General features: G+C 38.4%; 1 protein-coding gene across 4 annotated transcripts in view; it reads right to left on the bottom strand.

The window, feature by feature from the left end:
* TRAF3 (TNF receptor associated factor 3) overlaps positions 1-20,596 on the bottom strand; it is a 68,911-nt gene that overhangs the window by 16,282 nt on the left and 32,033 nt on the right. For 3 of the 4 annotated variants that reach the window (XM_031066242.1, XM_005417897.2, XM_031066241.1), the window contains 7 exons: positions 17,837-18,093; positions 14,612-14,663; positions 12,285-12,389; positions 11,287-11,454; positions 6,896-6,976; positions 4,160-4,234; positions 2,276-2,368 (listed from right to left, as the gene is read on the bottom strand). In XM_031066242.1, coding sequence (XP_030922102.1) covers positions 2,276-2,368; positions 4,160-4,234; positions 6,896-6,976; positions 11,287-11,454; positions 12,285-12,389; positions 14,612-14,663; positions 17,837-18,078 — 816 coding nt within the window. In that variant the 5' untranslated portion in view covers positions 18,079-18,093. The remainder of the gene's footprint in view (positions 1-2,275; positions 2,369-4,159; positions 4,235-6,895; positions 6,977-11,286; positions 11,455-12,284; positions 12,390-14,611; positions 14,664-17,836; positions 18,094-20,596) is intronic. The other variant, XM_031066243.1, reaches the window with a different exon arrangement.

The following is a 20,596-nucleotide window of genomic DNA, read 5'->3' as shown; positions in this document are numbered from 1 at the left end:
TGTATGCCACAAGAAACGGTATTCAAACAGGTTCCATACTTAAGTCTCATATTAAAAAAAAAGTTTATACCAGTTTTCTGTAAGAATGTGATGGAGCCGCAAAATTACTTTCAACTAATTATTTCCAACATTACAAAACTGTGGGAGTTCAGTCTGCAATTCTACATCATGACAGAGGGGAAAAAAGCACTGAATTTTAATTCCCCCCACAAAGTTTTGATTCAAGACTTTACATCTGACCTTCTCTTACTACTCTTTGCCAGCAGCACCATTCAATACCAAACTCCTAACTTAGCACAAGCTTTGCAGCTCTGAAGACTTCCAGTTTTGCCTACTCCACATGCACTGTTAAAGAATGTGGTGACTGGGAGGAGAGAACCCCTCCACAGAGACAACCCCAAACGAAATCTTGACCCTATATAAACTAAGAAGATTTCCACTGGCTTCCGCAGGGCTAAGATTTCTGAGATAACCAGCAGCCAATTTGACTTGGCACTGCTGTTCTTCAGTGCATTGATTAATTTTTTCCTCAAAGAAGAGCACAGCAATGAAGTTACAAATAATTTTATTACCCTTCCCTAGAGTAAAGTCACTGACATATGACATGTGGTTAGCTATTCTGGTAACTTGGCACTGGCTTGGGATTTCCAGTGATTCAACTCTTTATTATGAATAGGAAGAAGTCTATAAAGCAGGAAGTAAAAAGAAAAAAAAATGGACATATGATGATAAGCAGTTATGTCCTAAATGAAAGTTGAAACAAAAGTCGAGCATAAAACAGTAGTGAAGTGTATCATCTCTAATGTCTGTAAGAGACAAACATAGAACCACTGGGCATTTTTAAATGACAAAGCACCTCTCAGGACACTGAGCAAAGGCAGAACATGATCTATTTTGCAAGTCACAGGGAAAGTGGGTTTTTTCCTATGATGTGAAATAAATTGTGTAGTTTTCATCAGACTAATGAAAAACGAACTAAGGATATGAATCTGTATCTCTCAAAACCGAAAAATGTAAAGTTCCTACATTGACAAAGTTTCAGATGCAAAAGCAAACTCAAGTAATGTTATGGATCCTCAAACTAAGACCTACCTATACACGCAGAAAAATTGTATCTAAAAAAATCTGTATTAGAACTCTGCCAGGTTCAATGGCTTCCTTAAGAGGCGTCAAGTTGAAAACCAAACAGGTCAGGAACAACCATGCAGAAGGCAAAAAACATTACACTGTTTCAGTTAATGTCTGCTTTAAAACTACAATTCCTGCAACTGCATGACCTTGCTGGAGACCCAGGCAGAAGAGATCTCTGTAGGCCAAGAAGGGAATGTGCTTTCTAGACAGAGTTTGCTTGTGATCTGCTCTGAGATGACAGAAATCATATCCTAAGTGCCACTGAGCTTACACTGGAATTGCTACTTGTGAACTCATTTGAGAAAAGTCTGAAGGGGGCTCCTCACTCTTGTGCCTGCATTTGTAGAATACTTTGGTAATTCTGGGATCTTCTTTCCCTTCAAACTACAGAAACATCAGTTTGATGTCTACGTAAGACTTCTTCAAAAGGATTTAAGAAAACAGCAATTTGTTCTGAAATTTTGCATTTTTTAAATCAAAGGCTTGAATTTTATTCACACAACACGTGGTTAAGTCATTCAAGCTTATTCATAAGATCATAGCTGATACAACTCCCAGCATCTCCCAAATCCCAAACAATTTAAAATCTGGAGTCCCAAGGAAACACTGCAACATGAACTTCATGCTGGTCTAGCACTAAAGCAGACATCATCATGCCCATGAGTTACAATATATTTAATGTAATTAATCTGTGCAGCCCTTTACGTCTGAAGAGCAAGAACAAAAATAAATAAAATAAATAACCAGTTTATTACACACTTCTGAAGTTATGTCAGCAAAGATGACAAAGTAGCAAAGATACAGCTCATAGTGCTGCTGCCATGGCTTTCTGAACTCTCTGTTCTGTAAGAAGGCAGCTCAGAGAGGAAGTATAATGCTGGACTGTTTATTTATCTGAAGAAAGTGTTTTAATTAAATTATCAATGAGGAAAATTGTCCATGGAGTTGCGAAGCCAAGTTTCTCACAGCATTTTATTATATAACAAAGGTACAAAGATATGCTAAATGGCTTGATAGCTTTTGAAGAGTACTAGTGCTTTAGCTGTAATGTTGAACAGCTGTAAAACAGGAAAAAAGCGCTTCTTCCAGTACTTTTGTATGATTTAAAGATGTCAATGAAATTAGAAGTGAGTAGAAGATATACCTTATTTTCTAGAGCATTGCTCCACTCTTTCAATAAGTTAACATGCTGCACTGCTGAGCTGGCTTCATGTGCTTTAATTTGTTGGTTTGTTCCCTGTGACAACAAAGAATTTATACATTTTAGCCAATTCCACTTCTTTTAAACCTACAAAGAAAGAGTATATAAAGACATCGAACCAACACTACATATTTTGGTTCACAGGTGCTTGTTGCAGAACTGTAGAGAGGAGGGAAATCTACTTGGGAATTCACAAAAATCAGGAATACATTTAATATAGCAAGTGTTTTATACAACTGCTATGTATCTCCATCCAGTGTGCTTGATAACTCAGAAACAATAAAGATGAACAAGATTTACAAAATGAGTTGTATTTTAGAGTCTTTTGTGTAGCTTAGAACTAAACAAAGCACAATAAAACCCCTGAGTCATATAAAATCTCAAACTTCCAATTCCACTGACTGTAATTTAAAACTTCTGTTCCATTTCATGAACAGCTTCATAAGCATTACATTTTCCTTCAGCTGAATATTAAAGACAAATATTTAAGATAAATTTATCACTGGAAACTGCCAGCTTTATAAACTACACTGAGAGTTACTACAAAGCCTATTTTGTCACATTACGATGTTACCATGATTGTTCTGTGATACTCAGATATGCTGCCTCTGCACAACCTATAAGTGCTGTTACAAATAATCACTATATAGTTTACAGAACACACATAGATTATATACAGAGTACATAAGATGCAGACCACATTACTTACTTCATTTGTATTGTGCTGCTTACACCTACTTCAGTAAGTGCTTTGCAATGCAGAGAATATTAGCTTTGATGGTAGATAGTGCTGCAAAGCAACTGAAAGGGTTTCAATGATCCTCAAGGTATGTACTCTATATAAAGTACTAAAAATATATATGTGGATATATGTACATATATGCACACATATACATACATAAAATGAATGGCAATACGTACAACATAACAGTGGGCAGGCTTACAGCACTGATCAGTCCTACCACTAAGAGCATTACTGTTAACACTTAAAAAGATGAATGCTCATTATTTAAGAACCTGGAAATACCTGCAGGACATCATCTATAGAGATGTGTTGCTCCTCAGCGAGTCCTTGTCCTTTTAAATAGGCATGGGCTAACACAGGAATCATTCTATCAGATAAATGCCATTTTTTCCTGTCAGCAGTTTCTGAAATGTCCTGACTAATATTTTTATTACATAAGCATCCAAATTCCCCAGGATTTATGGTAAGGGAAGCAGAATATTTGAAGAAACTGGAATAATACTACTGGAACTAAACTCTCAGGTTTGACTTTATTTTCTTTTAATATTGCAGGGATTGCCAGGATTAAAACCTAAAACTTTTTTTAAAAAATAAATTTCATGCTTTGAGTATACACCTGTGTGCACACAGACATATTAATGCACATAAAAATACATGTTTTAAGTGTGCTAACCTACATGTAACCTCAATTAAAAATATTAAGACACACAAATGAGAGAAAATATAAACATACTTAGTTCAAGAAAATGCTTTCATAGAAACAACTAAAGTTACTAGTCTATTCTCTGAAGAACTAAAGAGACTTTCCTCTTATCCTCAGTTAAGAAGTTCTTCAAATGGTTCATATTCCTGTTTCAGCAAGATACACCTAACAACTGAACTCACAAACCACTGCAGGAATGTGTGGGCTTTTCATGTTGATTATTTTAAAATGCAAAATCAAACATCTCCTGTATAATCACTTGGTGCAACTGGATGATTTTCTTAACTGAAACTAGAGAAGCCCAGAACTTTCATGTCAAAGAATTAGGTTCTATTTGCAGACTTTCATCAATTGGGAAGTATAATTGTTATATACTGACCTGAAAAGTGCAGCCATAACGCTTAAAACTACAGGTACTTGGGGCATTAATACATTCTGACAAATGTGCATTCAACTGCAATAGGAAAAAAATGTGAGTTTTTGGCAAAAAGACTTTTGCATGATAACATAAAGGGCAAAGGTCATCAGGTTTGTATTGTGTGCCATTTGCAGAACATACAACACACATGTGTATATTTTCTCCAGTCTGATCTCAAGTGCTAATTCTGTATATACACATAGGTAAACCACACACACATGCCAATACAGTATACAGTGTGATACATTTAATATACAGTGAAACTTCTACCAAAGACTATTTCAATGGGCAACCCAATTCAAAAAAAAACCAAAACAAACAGAAAGAACATACTCTATAATTGTTTGATTTCATTTGACTTTAGTGAATGGCTCATCTTTTCTCAAAAAGTGATTTTTTTTTTTTACTGGTGCTCTGAGCAAGTCTTAAGATCAGTTTCACTGTAGTAAAGTACATTTTTTTCTAATCCTAATTTCACGAGGAACCAACTTTTCAAAACATAACATGCAATTCTCCATGCCTAAATTTAACAGTTAAATTACACAAAAAAGACTAAACAAGTACTGCATGAAACAGACAAAGAGTTTTAGAATAAGTACAGTTAAGTAACTTTTAAAAAAATGCAGTACATGAGATTAAAACTGATTAGTAAAATGCCTGCATTTTTCACAGATTGAGATTTAGTCCAATATCTTGGATTGTTACAAGCACAGACCACTTTTCATTTAGAAGTAAACTAGTTCACAGGAGCATATACATATACATGGACAGCAGCAGCACAGATGGCAGCAGCTGGATGCAAACTGCCTAAAAGTTGGAGCAGAGAGACATTTTTGGAAAGGACAGCCTAACAAACACTCTCCTTTCAAAAACAGAGTCTGCAGTTGGTATTTCCCACAAAGCAGACAGGAGCCAGAGCCTGGCTCCTCAGCTGGCATCACTCTTTTGGGCTGCAGAATCTCATCTGAAATTCCCACACCTTAAGCCCCACATGACTCAGCTCATCCACCTCCCTGGAAAGAAGTGGTGAATCAACACTGCTCTCAATGTGTAGCTCTGAAACAGACAAGACAGTCTGTAACATCTCTTACTGAGATGCCATCAGTCACTCATCTCCGATTCACAACTATTGCATTCTAAACACTACCTGTAGAAATTCACAGTATCATTTCAAAAGACATGTAGTGGAGGAAAAAAAATGAAGTAAGAAAGGGACATGTGGTCTAACAGGTTTTACAAGAATGCCACGTTTTTCAACTTCTGAAAACCTGCCAAGGAGTTATGAATTAAACATGAAAATTGCCTTTTATTCTACAGTAAGATATCCACTTGTACACTACAGAATTTTCTCAAACTGTTAGGCAGGCATTTTCCCATTTTCTGCATCAGACTTCTTGTCCCTAATCATGCAACCAAGAAATACATACATTTTCACAGTATTAGAAAAAAAAATTAAGCAACATACAGCAACAGATGATGCAGGGCAAAGGGCTGTTTAAAGTTCTGTTCCTACCCATGGTTTCAAACCCCATTCTGACTCTGTGTGTAACAACCCAGCCTTTAATGGTGCAGCCCTCACAAGCACTCAGACACACCTCTTCTGAAAGTAACTGCTGAAGTCCGGCTTTAAGAATAAGCCAAAGTGCTCCAGAACCAGGATCTAGTCTTGGCAGTAAGCACTGGTAGGGTTGGCCAGTATATGTATTTTCTCTTTTCTTAACAGCTCAATTTCTCTTAATAAATACAGTATCTATCATATATTTTGTATTTCATTATCTTGGAGGAAAAGACTGCTTTGGCAGGAGTCTTATGTGCCTTCTGCACTCTGCCACCATTAATAATTTACAAGTGCAACTAAAAAATGGTATGAATCCAGCTTGGGAAGTAAATAGCAGAGGAAAGAGAAAAGCTCATCCTCAGATCAGAAACTTCACTTTCCTTAAAAGAGGCTTACTGAGTGATGAAGATTTCATTAAGTTCTTCTCTATCCTTGGCAAGTAAGTTCTACTTTAAGGGAAAAATGAAGTACCTCAATTTTGACAGATGCTACTTTTATCTTTTCATGTACAAGAACATGGATCCCTTCAAAGCCAGGCTTAAGTTTTTTTCATCTACATATTAATTACTGGAAGCTTCTACACATCAGGAGAAACTTTTATGCATTGTTGCATCTGCTGTTGGAGTGTTGTACTCAACCTTAATCTTACACCATTTCTCTAAGTATCAGTTACTATTTTCCCCTCAAAATTTAATCAATTTAATAGTAATTTAAGTTTTTCCGTGAAATTACACATCTGTATTTTTGTAGTCTTTACTAACTCTTGTCAACGTGGACTGAATTTTAATTGTGTATTTTTATTTTAATATAAGCTAACTACCCCACGATGCTGCTCTGTGGTGCTGAAACAAGGGAAGGGCGGGGGAGAGCTAGTAAAAACAAAAGCAAGGAGGACATGCGCTAATCTTGGACAAGCCAAGTGTAATAATGACTCAAAATTAATAAATTGTTTCTTTTTAAATAGTTTTTCAAGAAATAATTTAAAATATTTGAGTGTTATCACACTTAACTGTGTGGTAGAAAAAGCTTTTCCTTAGATCTCACATCTTAACAAGGAAATGGCTTCTGGCAAAATTCTTGCGAGATCTTACTAAAGACATTATTTAATTTTCAGCACAACACTGGGCATGACTTCTTACCTCGCTCCTCATGAGTGTTTTAACACTACATTTATGAGGACATGAAACCATGACACATGGGCAGTCTGTATCTTCATGTTTCTACAGAGGAAAAAAGCAAACAACCACAAATCAGACCTTACTCTTTAATTAAGGGAGGACTTACCTGCAAAGAAAAGCATCCTACAATAATTAAAAATCCCACAAGATTTTTTCAATGTTATTCCCAGCTGCACAGTTAGAGAACTGCAATTGCTCAAGCATCATTTTATACTTTTGATGGAGGTGCTGATATCTTGAGGCAAAACCAATGGTTTCCTTGTGTTCTCCCATGCAAAGTGCTGCACAGTTAGAGAACTGCAATTGCTTAAGCATAATTTTATACTTTTGATGGAGGTGTTGATATCTTGAAGCAAAACCAATGGTTTCCGTGTGTTCTCCCATGCGAAGCAAATCTATTTGCTTACCATTTTATTGGTTTTACTTCATACAATGAAACAGCAGTCAAAGTCAAGTTTTAATCCCCAACAATTACTCACAAAATTGGACATCTTTAAGAGAAAGCAGAACCAGTCTAGATGTCCTTTCTAGTGAAGGCATATACTGCATGGAAAAGTTCATTAGAAATGTACACTGCCCACTCTTAGAGATTCTCTTTCCCATGTATGGATATTCCCTTCCAATTCTTTTCTAATTTTGATTCCCAAACTCCTGACACTAAGATTCACTGTTAGACCTCACAACGCTGGGTAGGGATTTTAACCTGAACCCAGATGACAAGTACCTCAGCATAGCTGTCAAACCCTACTACCCCAGTGAGGGAACAAAGTCAGGCCCAAGATAACTAAATTTACATTTCCTCTCTGTCTTCTCAACAAAATGAAAAATCTGTTTCTCGTCAAGTGACACGTCCCATTCAACTTGAAACACACTGCTTCATTTCTGGTACTAAAGAAAAGCAAAGGAAACAAAGCTCTAGATTTATAAGCGTGTTAGAAAGGGAAGAACAAATAGCATGCCCTTTTTGCCCAGTAACCAGGTCTATTTTTTGAAACAAAACAGAGAAGTAAAGGAGATCTGATCTCCAAGATCAGATCTCCTGGCACTGTCTGAAGTTGTGTATCTCCTCCTTTTAAAGTAGGCCATCAGATGCTGTCCTGAGCCATCTGCCCTGCCATGCTCCCCATTCACACTCGCTTACTTGGGCTGTGGCACAGCCCCAGTGACAGGAACCCTCAGCTCAGCCAGAGAGCTGGGACAGCTCCCGAGCCACCTTCAGTCCATCCCCACCAGGGTACCCAGCCAGGAGCAGTGCCAGCCCCTCTCCTCAGATCAGCCTGTCAGGGTGGCAGCGATGCTCTTCTGACAAGAGGAGCCCCAAAGCACCACTCCTGCTCAGAGTCAAGAGTTGGACCTGGGCCTCTCATTCTGAACACACCTGGAATTCTGCTGAAGGGAGACATCTCACACAACCATGTGGCTTTAGGAGCCTGATACCCTACACACGTCCTTATTTATTTATCAACTACAAACCCAGACGAGTAATACTCCCTTCTAATGCTTATTCTCTAATTTTAATTCCATAACCCTGTTCCCTAACCTACCCAAACCATCTGACAAAGGCTGTGACACTGAGCCTTGGTTCATGATAAGAAGGCAGCATGCAACTTCTCAGCATTCTCTCATGTTTTTCTCCTTGTACCACATCCCAGTGTCCACCCACTGAAGCCATGGCAAGCCTTTCCAGAGACTTCAGGAGATACCAGAATAACCCCAGTTCAGGGGCAGAACTCTCTCCCTCCCAGTCTCAATTTACCCAGTTGAGAACATAAAGGCAAACACCAAATCCAGCACAAACCACAGGGCCCCCAGCACAGGTGAGGGCAGGATATTAACACAGCTCCCAGAAGAGCCAGGGCCACAGGAGGAACATGTCTAGCTCCAAAGCAGTGACAGGGAGCAAGGGACAATGTCTGGGGTCATCCCCAACATTACCCCAGTCAGCTCAGCTGTGATTCAGACCACGGGGCAGAGCCCAGGTTGTCCTGGCAGGGTCTGGTTTATGGCCAGGGTTTCAGGGAGGAGCCCAGGGACAAAACAGTGCTGTCCTTCCAGATCCCGGTCACACTACTGCTGTCTAAATATCTATGTTACAGGACAAGCACTTCCAAGCAGCTTTGTGGATTACACACAGAAAAATACAGTAATCCAGGAGCATTTCATACTACTAATTTCCATTTTAACAATGCACCATCTTTATCTGTCAGGAGGTAGAGGATGGAAAAGGTAGGTTTGTGACAAAAAAGAAACCCTAAATTTTTAGATGGTTTGAACAAAGGACATTAGGAGGCAAAGTCACCTAGTGAGCATGCAGGCAAGACAAATGCAATCTAAAAAAGCTTTCTACTAACATTGTTAACTTGTTGGAGGCTGCCTCCAACCATGGGGATTTCCTACCCCACCAGTCACGGGATTCTATGAACCACATGCTCTCCAGTAAAATTTTTTGTTTCCATTTGCATATCTTTTTTTCTCAGTCTGCTCCCCCTACCTCTGTTTTCAGTTCAAGTCACTGAGGCCAGCTTCAGTCATTATTACATTAGAGAAAATTCTAGGCTACAGCACCCAGAAATGAACTCAAGCTCATCTCTAAAAATACAGTTTTGTCAACGGGGTGACAAAACTCAAATGAGAAGTCAGAAGAAACCTTACAGTACCTAAAGGGGCCTACAGAAAGCCAGAGAGGGACTTTATTCACAGGTAGAGATAGGACAAGGGAGAAGGGCTTTAAGTTGATAGAGGGCAGATTTAAATTAGATATTAGGAAGTTCTAGACTGTGAGTGTGGTGAGGCACTGGAACAGATTTTTCAGAGAAATAGTGAATGCTTAGTCCCTAGAAGCATTCAAGGCCACGTTGGATGTGGTTTTGAGCAACCTGGTTGAGTGGAAGGTCTCCCTGCCCACAGTAGAAGAGTTGGAACAAGAATGATCTTTAAAGTTCCTTCCAAGCCAAACCATTCTGTGATTCTAAGATTCAAACATAAAGTGTCATTAAGCTTCTGATTCTTATTACTAAAGTATAGTGAGATAACATTTTGTCAGGCCACAACAAAGAAGCCCATCTGCATTTCTATAACCACTGAACTTTTAAAAATCTAGAAAAAAGCCCCAAAAATATCAGCCAATCCAGTTTGCAGAACATAGTTCAAACTTACTGATTCTGTCTGTTAAGACATCACACATTTTTTGATGTCACTTTTTGCCTCATGCCAATCCCCAGCTAATTGTAATTCTGGGAGAACAGCATCCATAATCTACCTAACCACACTTCACCTCTGTATCAGAATGTAGAAGAATAAATACAAGGCAGACCTTAATTTTTTCTGTGTATTTTCATGTCTCAGCCACCTTATTCTAGGTAAGGCACAGTTATTGAACTACCAGCCCCTGCAAGTGTGCACTCAAATAACAGAGCTGAATCTAAACCAGAACTTGGCAAGTTTCTACCTATGCCTTTTTGTAACAACATCTCCAAGCAAAGACCACTTCTCATCACTGTCAGACTTCACCTAACAAACAGCACACAAGAACACAAATGAGAATAAAATTTCACCACTCTTACTGTAGTAAGAAGGTGTGAGATCCAAAACCATCAAACTACAGAAACTAAGTAGACAGAATTTTAAAAAGAATATTAAAATCATACCAAGATAGATTCAGCATAATATCTTTCCATGTGAAATAACAAACACAGTCAAGTTAAAATTCTATGTGTAATGTAAGCATGACTTTCTCAACCTCTGCTCTGTAATTCTAACCCTCAATATGCTGCCTATCAGACAAGCTACTCTGATGCCAAGAACAGCAGTAACTCATCCTAGGCCTGTCATGTACCACTGCTGGTTTTGCCAAGGTACAATTTGCTTTTACACTCTTCCTTTCCTCTCATAAGACAGAATTGGTTTAACATTCTTCCCTTCCTCCCATAACAGATCACACAGCATCCAAGAAGGATTACATAGAAGATGCTATTTTTCTAGTCAATTGCAATGCTTATGCTTTTCTTGCATATTTGATTATTATTATTACAGTAGTTGCATTTATTATGTAAATTGTAAAAAATCCAAAAAGCACAGCAAAATTAATTTCAGTATCAATACCAGGCAGTGGATCTGAACTTTTTAAAATGCAGTATCTGAACATCAGAATAAAGAAAATATTTCCTATTCAACGCATTTTTTTTTTCTGGAAAAAGACATGTTTTGAAAGTCAGCCTATTTTCTTTTTTGAATTATTAATTCTGGCTGAAGGGCCAAAGTTCTTTTGCCAGCTACAGAGAAGGACAAGAAGAGTTGTTATTATTCTACATTAATGTAGTGAATCTTGATGTATATAGAAGAAAATACTGCACCTGCAACATAATCATTGGGACTTGGCTTTTACAGTATTTACAGGTTGTCTCCCGGTATTTACAGGTCTTCTCTACATGGTCTGGCAAATCTTTTCTCAGTATTTTTTCTTTGCAATCAGCACGAGGACATGGGAGTTCTTCAAACTGACAATCAGTCCTCAAATGCATCTGAAAGATTTAAAAAAAAAAGTCAATCCAATTAAGTTTTGTGCATGTCTTTCATCCTTTGAAGACATCCAACATTCAATAACCTCAGAACCAAAGTAAGGAGAGTTATTTAGTGAACTGCATCACACAAGAGCAAACACTGACAAATCTACTGAGGAATACATTTCTGACTGTACAGTCCCTTTACCTGAGCAGCTGAGCACAAAATTCTACACAGGCTATTGAAAGAAAAAGTAAGCACTCTTTTTAAAGGTATATTATTCCACATAAACACAGATGCTGCTTTAAGTTGTTTAGGTACCTGAGCTTGCTCACTCAAAGCAAGAATCTACACATCTCACTGCAAACTGCTGTGCAGCCTCACCACACAACTGTTGAATTACTGAATTACTGCTATCTCATGCCTTCACCAAAACAGCTACAGCTTATTCTACACAACTCTGGAGAAGCCAAAGGTTTAATTTCACGCATAAACACCACATGAAAGGATTAGGATAAATAAATACACACCAAAATAGAAATCAAATTTTTCACATTTGTCAAGTACATATTAAGATTCTTCACTATTCTATTTCTCTTTCCAGTTCTCATTTGGTTCATACATTTGTATTTCCATGCTTAAGTGCCAGACAATCACATGATTTTTTATAATTCCTTACAGTTCATAAAAAACCTGAGTTTTAAAACAATTTAAATCTATTCTAACATTTCTAAATCACATTAACCACCAGTGAGAATAAGTTCAGAAATTGACTGTGATTTTAATTTGTAAGAATTTTTTCATCATTCTTTAACTCAAAAGAAAGCTTATGATTGTTAGATTAACTTACCAGTAACTGACCCAAAGATAGCTGTTCTTTACAGCCCTTGTTTTCATTTCTGCAGTATATTTGAAGGGCAAGTAGTTCTCTCCTGCAACAATTATCTTTAAATACCTGAAAAATCAAAAATAACTTTACTTTAGAAACTGAAAACCACTCAAGGATATGCAAGTTCAAATAAAGTAGAAGCCATGCAATTCAGCTACAGCAGCGTCATTCAATTCTAGCTTTATGTGCCAGAAATAAAATCCTGCTATTCTATTTTTCTAGAATGTGCACAATACTGAGGTTCCTCCACTGTGAAGCAGCTCAATGAAAGAGTATTTGGACAGACACTCTACTACTGATTCAGCTGTACTGTAAATACAATAAAGGGAAAGGTACAAGAAAGGACCAAATTTGCTTTTTGCTTGCCAATATTAGGCCTGCACAAGCTAGAACTCTCTCCATTGTCTGGGGAGCTGCTGTATTAGACACAATACCATAGAACAAAAGAGACTCAAAGCACAGTAGTTTGGAGAGGAAGCATTTCATGGATGGTGGTCCCAAAATTACCAGATTGGATGGCTGGAATACCTACCTGCATTTCAGTGGTAAAATTACAGATATTTTCTAAGGTTTTGGAGGGAAGGAGGTTTTTTTATTTCACAGATAAGCAAGCTTTAACTATCTCTCCATTTTAATGTTTTTAAGCACTTTCAGCATTTTTTGTCCACAATAAAACTGGAAGAAGTTACAAATAGAGAGGTTGGGGCTTGACTTTTACCCTATAAGAGACAACACAACTGAACTCTCAAGGAGCCAAACTGCAACAGGCAGGAACTAGAGAGATACAAGAACTGAAAACCATTACTGCTATTTTAAAATCCAAAGCCAGAGATAACCTTCTAATTGTTTTTCAACTGCTTTAATAGCCATTAAGAAATACCTCAAGAACCAAGCCCAACCTATGACTGCTTTTCTGATAAACAGACTCCTGTGATAATGTGCACACTGCAGCACTCCTGTAATTATGGAATGGTTCTGCATGCTAACACTTAACCAAGAATTATAATCCACCTGCCCACAGTGACTATGAACCTATCCCCAGTATCAGTCAAGAAGGGAACACTGCAATCACTCTCATCTGATCCCATCTGACACAGGTCACTGATTTCTATTTACTTTTCAGAAGCGTGTGGGAAGTTTAATGAATCAACAAGTCTCATTTAAATAATCAATTGGCTATGCTGCAGTATCTCTTCCAAAGTAATTCACAGGGTCAGTATGCAGATTTTTGCTGACTGAAGATAGGGTAAGGAGACAACCTTTAAAGTTTTTCAAAGACTATCTAAAAGCATTTCTGTGATTTAGGACTTGAGCATTCTGTGGGAAGAGAGGTGGCCAGTTTCATGAAAAACACTGATTTGCACAGTTAGTCTAAGAGGTATTTAGTATACATTGGCCTTCTTGTCCTGTTTTAAAGATATTTCAAGTTTCATAACAAATGTACGTATTTATGTATATTGAGAGCCAGAAAGTCAGAGTTAAAAGAACAAATAAATTAGGCATCATGAGTCTGAGCTCCTGGAGAGTCCATCCATGTCAAAAGTAAATTACACTGAGCACTGTTCAGAGAACTGTTTTGGATTAAAACAAAGAGATATTAACATATCCATCAACCTTTTTTTCAAAATGGTTACAGACAAGTATTCATTTAGGCAAGAAAGACTACTAGCACAAATAATTTACTGAACACTTTAGCAATAATGTCCAACCACATAAACCACATACTAAGCCAAGAAATTTTTCTACCTTCAACATTTCAAAGGCAGCAAAAGTTTTGATGTGGAAAACAGTGAAGAGAGTATCACTGAAATAACTTATACCTATTAAAAAGAATCTGATCCATTACCATTACAGTCTTAATTCCAGTGGGATTCACTGAACACCACACTGTAAAAGAGAGGAGTGAAACAGCAGCCACTGGTCTAGAGCCAAATCAGTGTTCAGCTAGACCTGTCACATCCCAGCATCTACAGGAGATGGAATACTTCTTATCATGCTCTTGATTGATGGGAGGAAAAGTGCAATGTGTTGCTGCAGCTCCCAACTATGAATACAAGATGTGACACCTGTCTGGACTTTTTGGGATGAAGCTGATGTGTTTTCTACCACAAGGTTAACAGGAAAAATGAGCCACCTACCTCTATAAAATGCATGGCTTAAGTTTTATGACCAACCTACCTTTCTAGGCAGCTTATTAGGTTTATGAAATAATTACCACATAACAGTAACACAACTTATGTATGCCACACAGTTCAATACTCTTGAATAAGAAATTATCTTAACAATACCTTATCTTTTACTATGCTTTCTTGACACGCTGTACATTTTGGACTAGAAGACCTGAAAAGAAAGAAATTATTTTAGCTCATCTGAACTTTTGTAGTACAGAAATTTCTGTTTATGAGGCACTTCATTTTGATTATTCAATATATTCCAAAACCATTAAAAGTGGATATAGTTCATTATAAGGAGAAAATACAACATTATTTCAATAAACTTGAACATCTGAGTTTTCAGTGGAAAGTATCTGGCATTCTCAAAGAAGTAAAACCACCACAATGTCTCCAGACAACTGCACAGTGGTTTTCAAGTCGGCAAAACTCATTCCCTTTCTTTCAGTCTGCACCTGATCCAAAATTGTTGTCATTTCTCAATCTGTGAAAACAGGCATATTGTCTCTTTAATTATTGGTTTTCAAACGATATCTAATGAAAATTTACTTTCTCTGACAGTCAATTATACACCCTTCTAGGGTAAAAAAGTATTTATGTCCATGTCCTTCAAGTCTGTTCTGGTTTTAGTAACTGTTACAGATGCTTGCTGCCTCTTCTGTCTGAAATACTGCCTTGTAGCTGTCTTAGTAAACTAATTATTAAACTTGTGACCTTTTGGACAACAGGTAGAATCAGGAGCAGGGCAGACTGTGACAAGAAACTGGAGTGCAGAAAACCTGAGTTTCTACAGCTGTTTCTGGCTCTGACCTGCCAAATGCTGTAGTGTAAACCCCTTAGGATCATAGAAAGGATTGGGTTGGAAGAGAGCAAAGCTTATCTGGCTCCACTGCCCTGCCATGGAGAGGAACACCTTCCCCCAGAGGCGGCTGCTTCCTTCGAGGTGGAGTTGCCATCCCTGGGTGTGTTTAAGAAAAGACTGGATGGGGCACTCAGTGCCATGGTTTAGATCAAGTGTTAGGGCTGGGCTGGACTCGATGATCTTGAAGGCCTCTTCCAACCTAGTGATTCTGTTCCTTTTTAGCTCCTTTTCCCCACATAAAATGGGAACAGTCAAAATTATCTCCCTTGTAAAGCACCAAGACGAAAAGCACCAGGTGAAAGCTGCGTGAATTCTTCCATGAAGCAACTCACTGACAGGCGGTGGCTGCTAGCAGCAGTGCAAATCAATGTAAAAGGCTGAAAAAGTTCAATTATGTTATATATTCTGTATGGTTATTTCAAATCATTTCGCTGGCTTCTGCTCTTCAAACCAACCATTTTGTGTCTCATCATATTTCTGGGCATCTGAAGTACCTTGAAGCTTCAATACCTGTAATGCTTTTCATAAGTCAGGAAAAAAACGTAATCTAAACTACATCAGGGCATATAGTGTTTAATACAATGTCATGCTTTCCTTGCTCTTACTGAATTCACTCAAGCATCCTACTTGCTTTTTCAAACTACTCTTGCATACTGAGCAGACATCTTTACTGCTCTATCTCCACTAACTCCCAGTTCCTTGTCCTCAAACAACCCTGGAACAGAAGTTGCTAGCATACAATTACTGTGTTTGTGTATGCAGCAGTGTATCAACACTGAATGAAAAAATGTTGCGCCAAATACAGGACCAACCTAAACCCATTTTACTCTCAATTTTATGGCGTGCTTTTTATTAAAAAAAATAAAGGGGGGATGTAAATTTTATTTTAATAAAGGATTTGTTTATAACAAGCACTTAAAGTGAAATAACTCAATGGCCTTAAAAGCACGTGTCCTTTTCAGTAACAGACTGGTTGGAAAGTCAGGAAGATAAAATTACACATATTCTAGCTACACTGTAATAAGCACATGTGCATGTCTCACAGCAGGGAAGGAAAATTGCCCAGACTCTAGCAATGCCAGAATTGTTACTGCTTAGATTGTCAAGGATCTGCTCTGCCAACCTGTTCACATCCAAGCATGGCAGGTGTTTGGTTTTTTGCAGTCACTGTTATTAACCTTGTAAGAGTATTCCAAAAACACATACTGAATAAGAAATAACTGCATTTCTTAAATACCACACCTCACTTCACACTGTGTATCAAAAGAAAAGTTGGTGGGGTTTTTTGTTGTTGTTTTACATTTGAAATGCTGTAGGCACAAAACCTGCAGGAGTGCATTAGTGAGCTACGGACCCTTGTGTTTGCCCAGTACAGAGATTACTCTTTATCAGGAGACTGAGTATTATAAGAACTTCCATACTCTTTTGCCATGCTGCATGTAGCCTTGACTTAGATATACAAGTATTAGATATCAGATGACAGTATTTCCAAGTGACATATAAACCAGCATCTAGAGTCAGAGTGGTCACAAAAAGCAAATAGATCACCAAAGCTTCCAAAGCTCTCTTTGATAGTAGTCAAGTATGCAACATTCATCAAGCCAGGTATCTTCTATATTTCTGCTTTTCCAGTAGTAAATGAACACATTTGGTGCTTATGTACCCCAGGAGACTGAAGTGTGCTGAATGGTCTACAAACATTACACAAAGTTTTGAAATCACATTGCTAAATACAACCAGCAGTAATGCACCAAAGTTGAGAGGCAAAGAAATCTACTGTTGCACAGGCACTTAAAACCTAGACAGATACTCCCCGAATGATTGCATTTTTATTCTTATCTAGACTGCAAAAGACTGCACCTCTCAGCATTCATTTTACATCTCTATCATTCACTCACCTCTTTGCACTCTGGCCCAAACACCTCAGCAACAGAGATGCCAGCCTTCCTGACCCTTCTGCTGTCCACAGGTCATGCAAGTCCCATAACAAACAGCTGGAAGGGCTACAGGGAAGCTGCTCCACAAGCAGGCACATTTATCCAAGGGTCTTATCACCCATTCTGAGGCTGGGTCCACAGCCAGGTTAGGTAGCATCACCCTAAGGAATGTGTACAAGCTCACTTCCTCACACAGACAATTTACTGTGTGTATTTGACACCAGATTACCCAAGTCAGAAGTCTTCTGAAACAGCTACTCCACTTGGGCTCCACAGGGAATGAAATTCTTACCTAATACACTTCCACACAGGATTACACCACCTTAACAACTGCTCCACCAATAGTAATGGAAAACCCAGTTGTCTTATCCCGACCCAGAGTAGAGCAAAAATGTTTGCACCAGCACACAGATAACAAATACTCAAGCAAGAAACAGTGGAAGGCTCAACATACTCCTAAAGCTGCAATGGTGTTCACAGTAATGTCAGTAGTTCACAACATCTAAAGGTTATCAACATGCTCTACCAGAACAAACAACGTACCTCAGCAAGGCATTCATGCAGGTTTCACAGAACCTGTGTCCACATTCAGTCTGTTTAGGATTGCATAAGATGAGGTGACATTTTTCACATTTGTACTTATCTTCCACGGCATTCACAAATTTCTCTTTGTAGCCACCTTGCTCTGGAACATAGATGGATGCTGACGGACTGCGGTCAGGATTGGCCCTCTGCTGTACCATTTCTACAGATAAAGGGGGTTCTGACTTCTTACTGGGGTCCATGCTCTAAGATAGTTTCTGTGAATCAAAAGTGAGAAAAACTGAGAAATGAGGATCTCTTTTGCCATTTAAATAAAACAAACAGAGCATGTGAGAGACTGCATGAAATCAGAAAGCATCAAGTACAGATCTGTGTCCACACATCACGTGGACATTATACATACATTACTGCCCAAGTATATTTAGCATAGCAAATCTGTAAAATACTCTACATATTCAAAGGCTCTAGAAAGCAAAGAATTAAAACCTCCTCCTGAAAATGAAGTGTTAATTATGGCCATCAGTCTGGGAATACATAAAGGATTCTCTCATATCTTTCTCTCGCTCTGAAAAGTACTGCTTAATGTTGAAGTCCAACCATTAGGGGCAGCAAGAGGTGTGGTGAGGAGGGTGTTCTGGTACAGTTCTGCATATGTGATCCTGCTCAAATGCCACTGCAAAAGCACACAACCACCAGTGTCCTACACAGGGTACCCAGAGCCTGCCCAGCTCCCCTGCCCACCTTTCCTGTCTATCCCTTTGCAATAGCATAGTGTAAGACACACTGCTTTAAGTCTGCTTCACAACACCACAAAAGGGTTTTACTCATTAGACACTTTCCAACCTTCTCATGGCACATCTTCACCTGAAGAGAGCAGCTGAGCAAAGTCTAACTGACAGCAGAGAAGGGCCTATGTAACATGGCCATTTGATTAATTTACCAGGGCTAAGCACAACTGACAGGTGGCTGAGAAAATAATGAATCCAGCTGAAGAGTAAATTACAGTACCTATTATCTTGGACAATCCATCTTCTAGGTCAGCACGCAAAGCATCAGCAGAGCAACAGAGGAATGATATCGCTTAATAGTTTAAGTTTTAAAATGTGTTTTCAATCCTTTCCCAGCTAATCTCATAGTCAAGCAAGTGTAAGTGCTCTTAGAAAGGCTCAGCATATCCAGGAGAAAGCACAGTTGGAGGAAGCAGAATGAAGAAATGAGGCTCAGTTCACTTCTCAAAGTATGTCCACAAATGCCACAAAGGGAGTCAAATGCCTCACATTCCAAATACACAAACCCTCTTGTACACAGTTTTTGTGGTATACTACCTTCCCTTGGTAAGCCCAAAACCACACATTTGTAATGAAACATATTTACTTGTAGGTAATTTCTGCATCTGGAATTTTGGTACAGAATTCTCCATGCAAACTAAATGGGTACAGAATTTTCTTTGATTTCTGATGCCATTATTTACAGAAACAAAAGACAAAACCATTGTGACTTAATGCTGGGACCATTTCACATTTTTACAACACCAGCTGAGCAAGGGTAGAGGTGTTGAGTGAAGAATTCTCACTTCACAGCCCTCTTGCCCAGGGGAAAGCCCCTCTGATCTCCATCAACTCAGAGAGACCCAAGGAACCCATCCTCATAACTTGCCACACAGACCCAGTGATTGTGTCTTATTCTAAACCAACAAAACAACACAAACACACATCAAATTAAAAAAAAAAAAGAAGAAAAAAACCCAACAGGTTCTATAAACTGAACAGCTACTATAAATTCTGATCCATAATTTGAATTAATGTTAGTCTATTCCTTGTCTGCTCTTCAAAGACTGCAGAGGCCTATGTCTTGACAGAACAATATGTGAAAGAACCAAAAAGTCTGTGCTGAACTGAAAGTGACTCACACTTCTCATTAATGAGGAAATTCAGATTATTTCAGACCTTAGCTAGAGTTTCACCAGCAAGTATAAAAACCCAGCAGGTAATAATGACACTGAAGAAGCAACTCAAGATTGTAACCAGCACAAAAGAAATGAGATTGATGTGGAGAACATGATTCAGACAAGGAGGTTCACAGAAGCGCCATGAATGAGAAAGGACAGCAGCTCACAAACGTGGTCTAGATTCAAAGACTGCCCAAGGCATGAGTGCTGCTGCTGTACATCAGTGGCTGGACATGGGGAAATGCAGTCATGAGCTTAGGATCTGACACTCTTCTGTGGTTGTAAGAGAAAAGATTAGCAAGAGATGGAAAGAAGTGCAACTCCTTAAGTGTTCAGACTGCTGAAACTTAGCTACCTAGGGACTTGCTTCCTATGTCTGATTGGAAAAGCTTCATTTGGCACTTGCAGTTTAGGAATCTAAATGTTTCAGTTCCTTGATTTATAGGTATTAATACCTCTTTCCCCTCTGCAGCTGCGTATTTTTTTTAAAATCATATTCAAGACCTCCAGTATTCTGGCAATTCATGAAGTCAAAGGCCAACTTCAAGCATGTTGATTTGTAGGAACAACACAGGGAACATTACTTTCCTTAAAATGACAGAAGAAACAAGGCATGACCTGCTTCTAACCCACAAAAGAAATACAGAAAAAGAGACACTGAAAGAGATGCTGAAAGGAGAATTGTCAAGTCAAGAGAGCACAAAGTTCCCAAACTTCCAAGTCACAGTCCACAACTACTGAATGTCTGCTTCCCCATTAAGTTTCTTCTGAACAAAAAGAAGCTAAAGATGATTGGAGATGTGAAGTCTTCC

The sequence above is a fragment of the Geospiza fortis genome, unplaced genomic scaffold, assembly GCF_000277835.1.
Source record: "Geospiza fortis unplaced genomic scaffold, GeoFor_1.0 scaffold23, whole genome shotgun sequence".
In the NCBI taxonomy this organism is placed as follows: domain Eukaryota; kingdom Metazoa; phylum Chordata; class Aves; order Passeriformes; family Thraupidae; genus Geospiza; species Geospiza fortis.
This window is presented reverse-complemented; position numbering and strand designations above follow the sequence as displayed.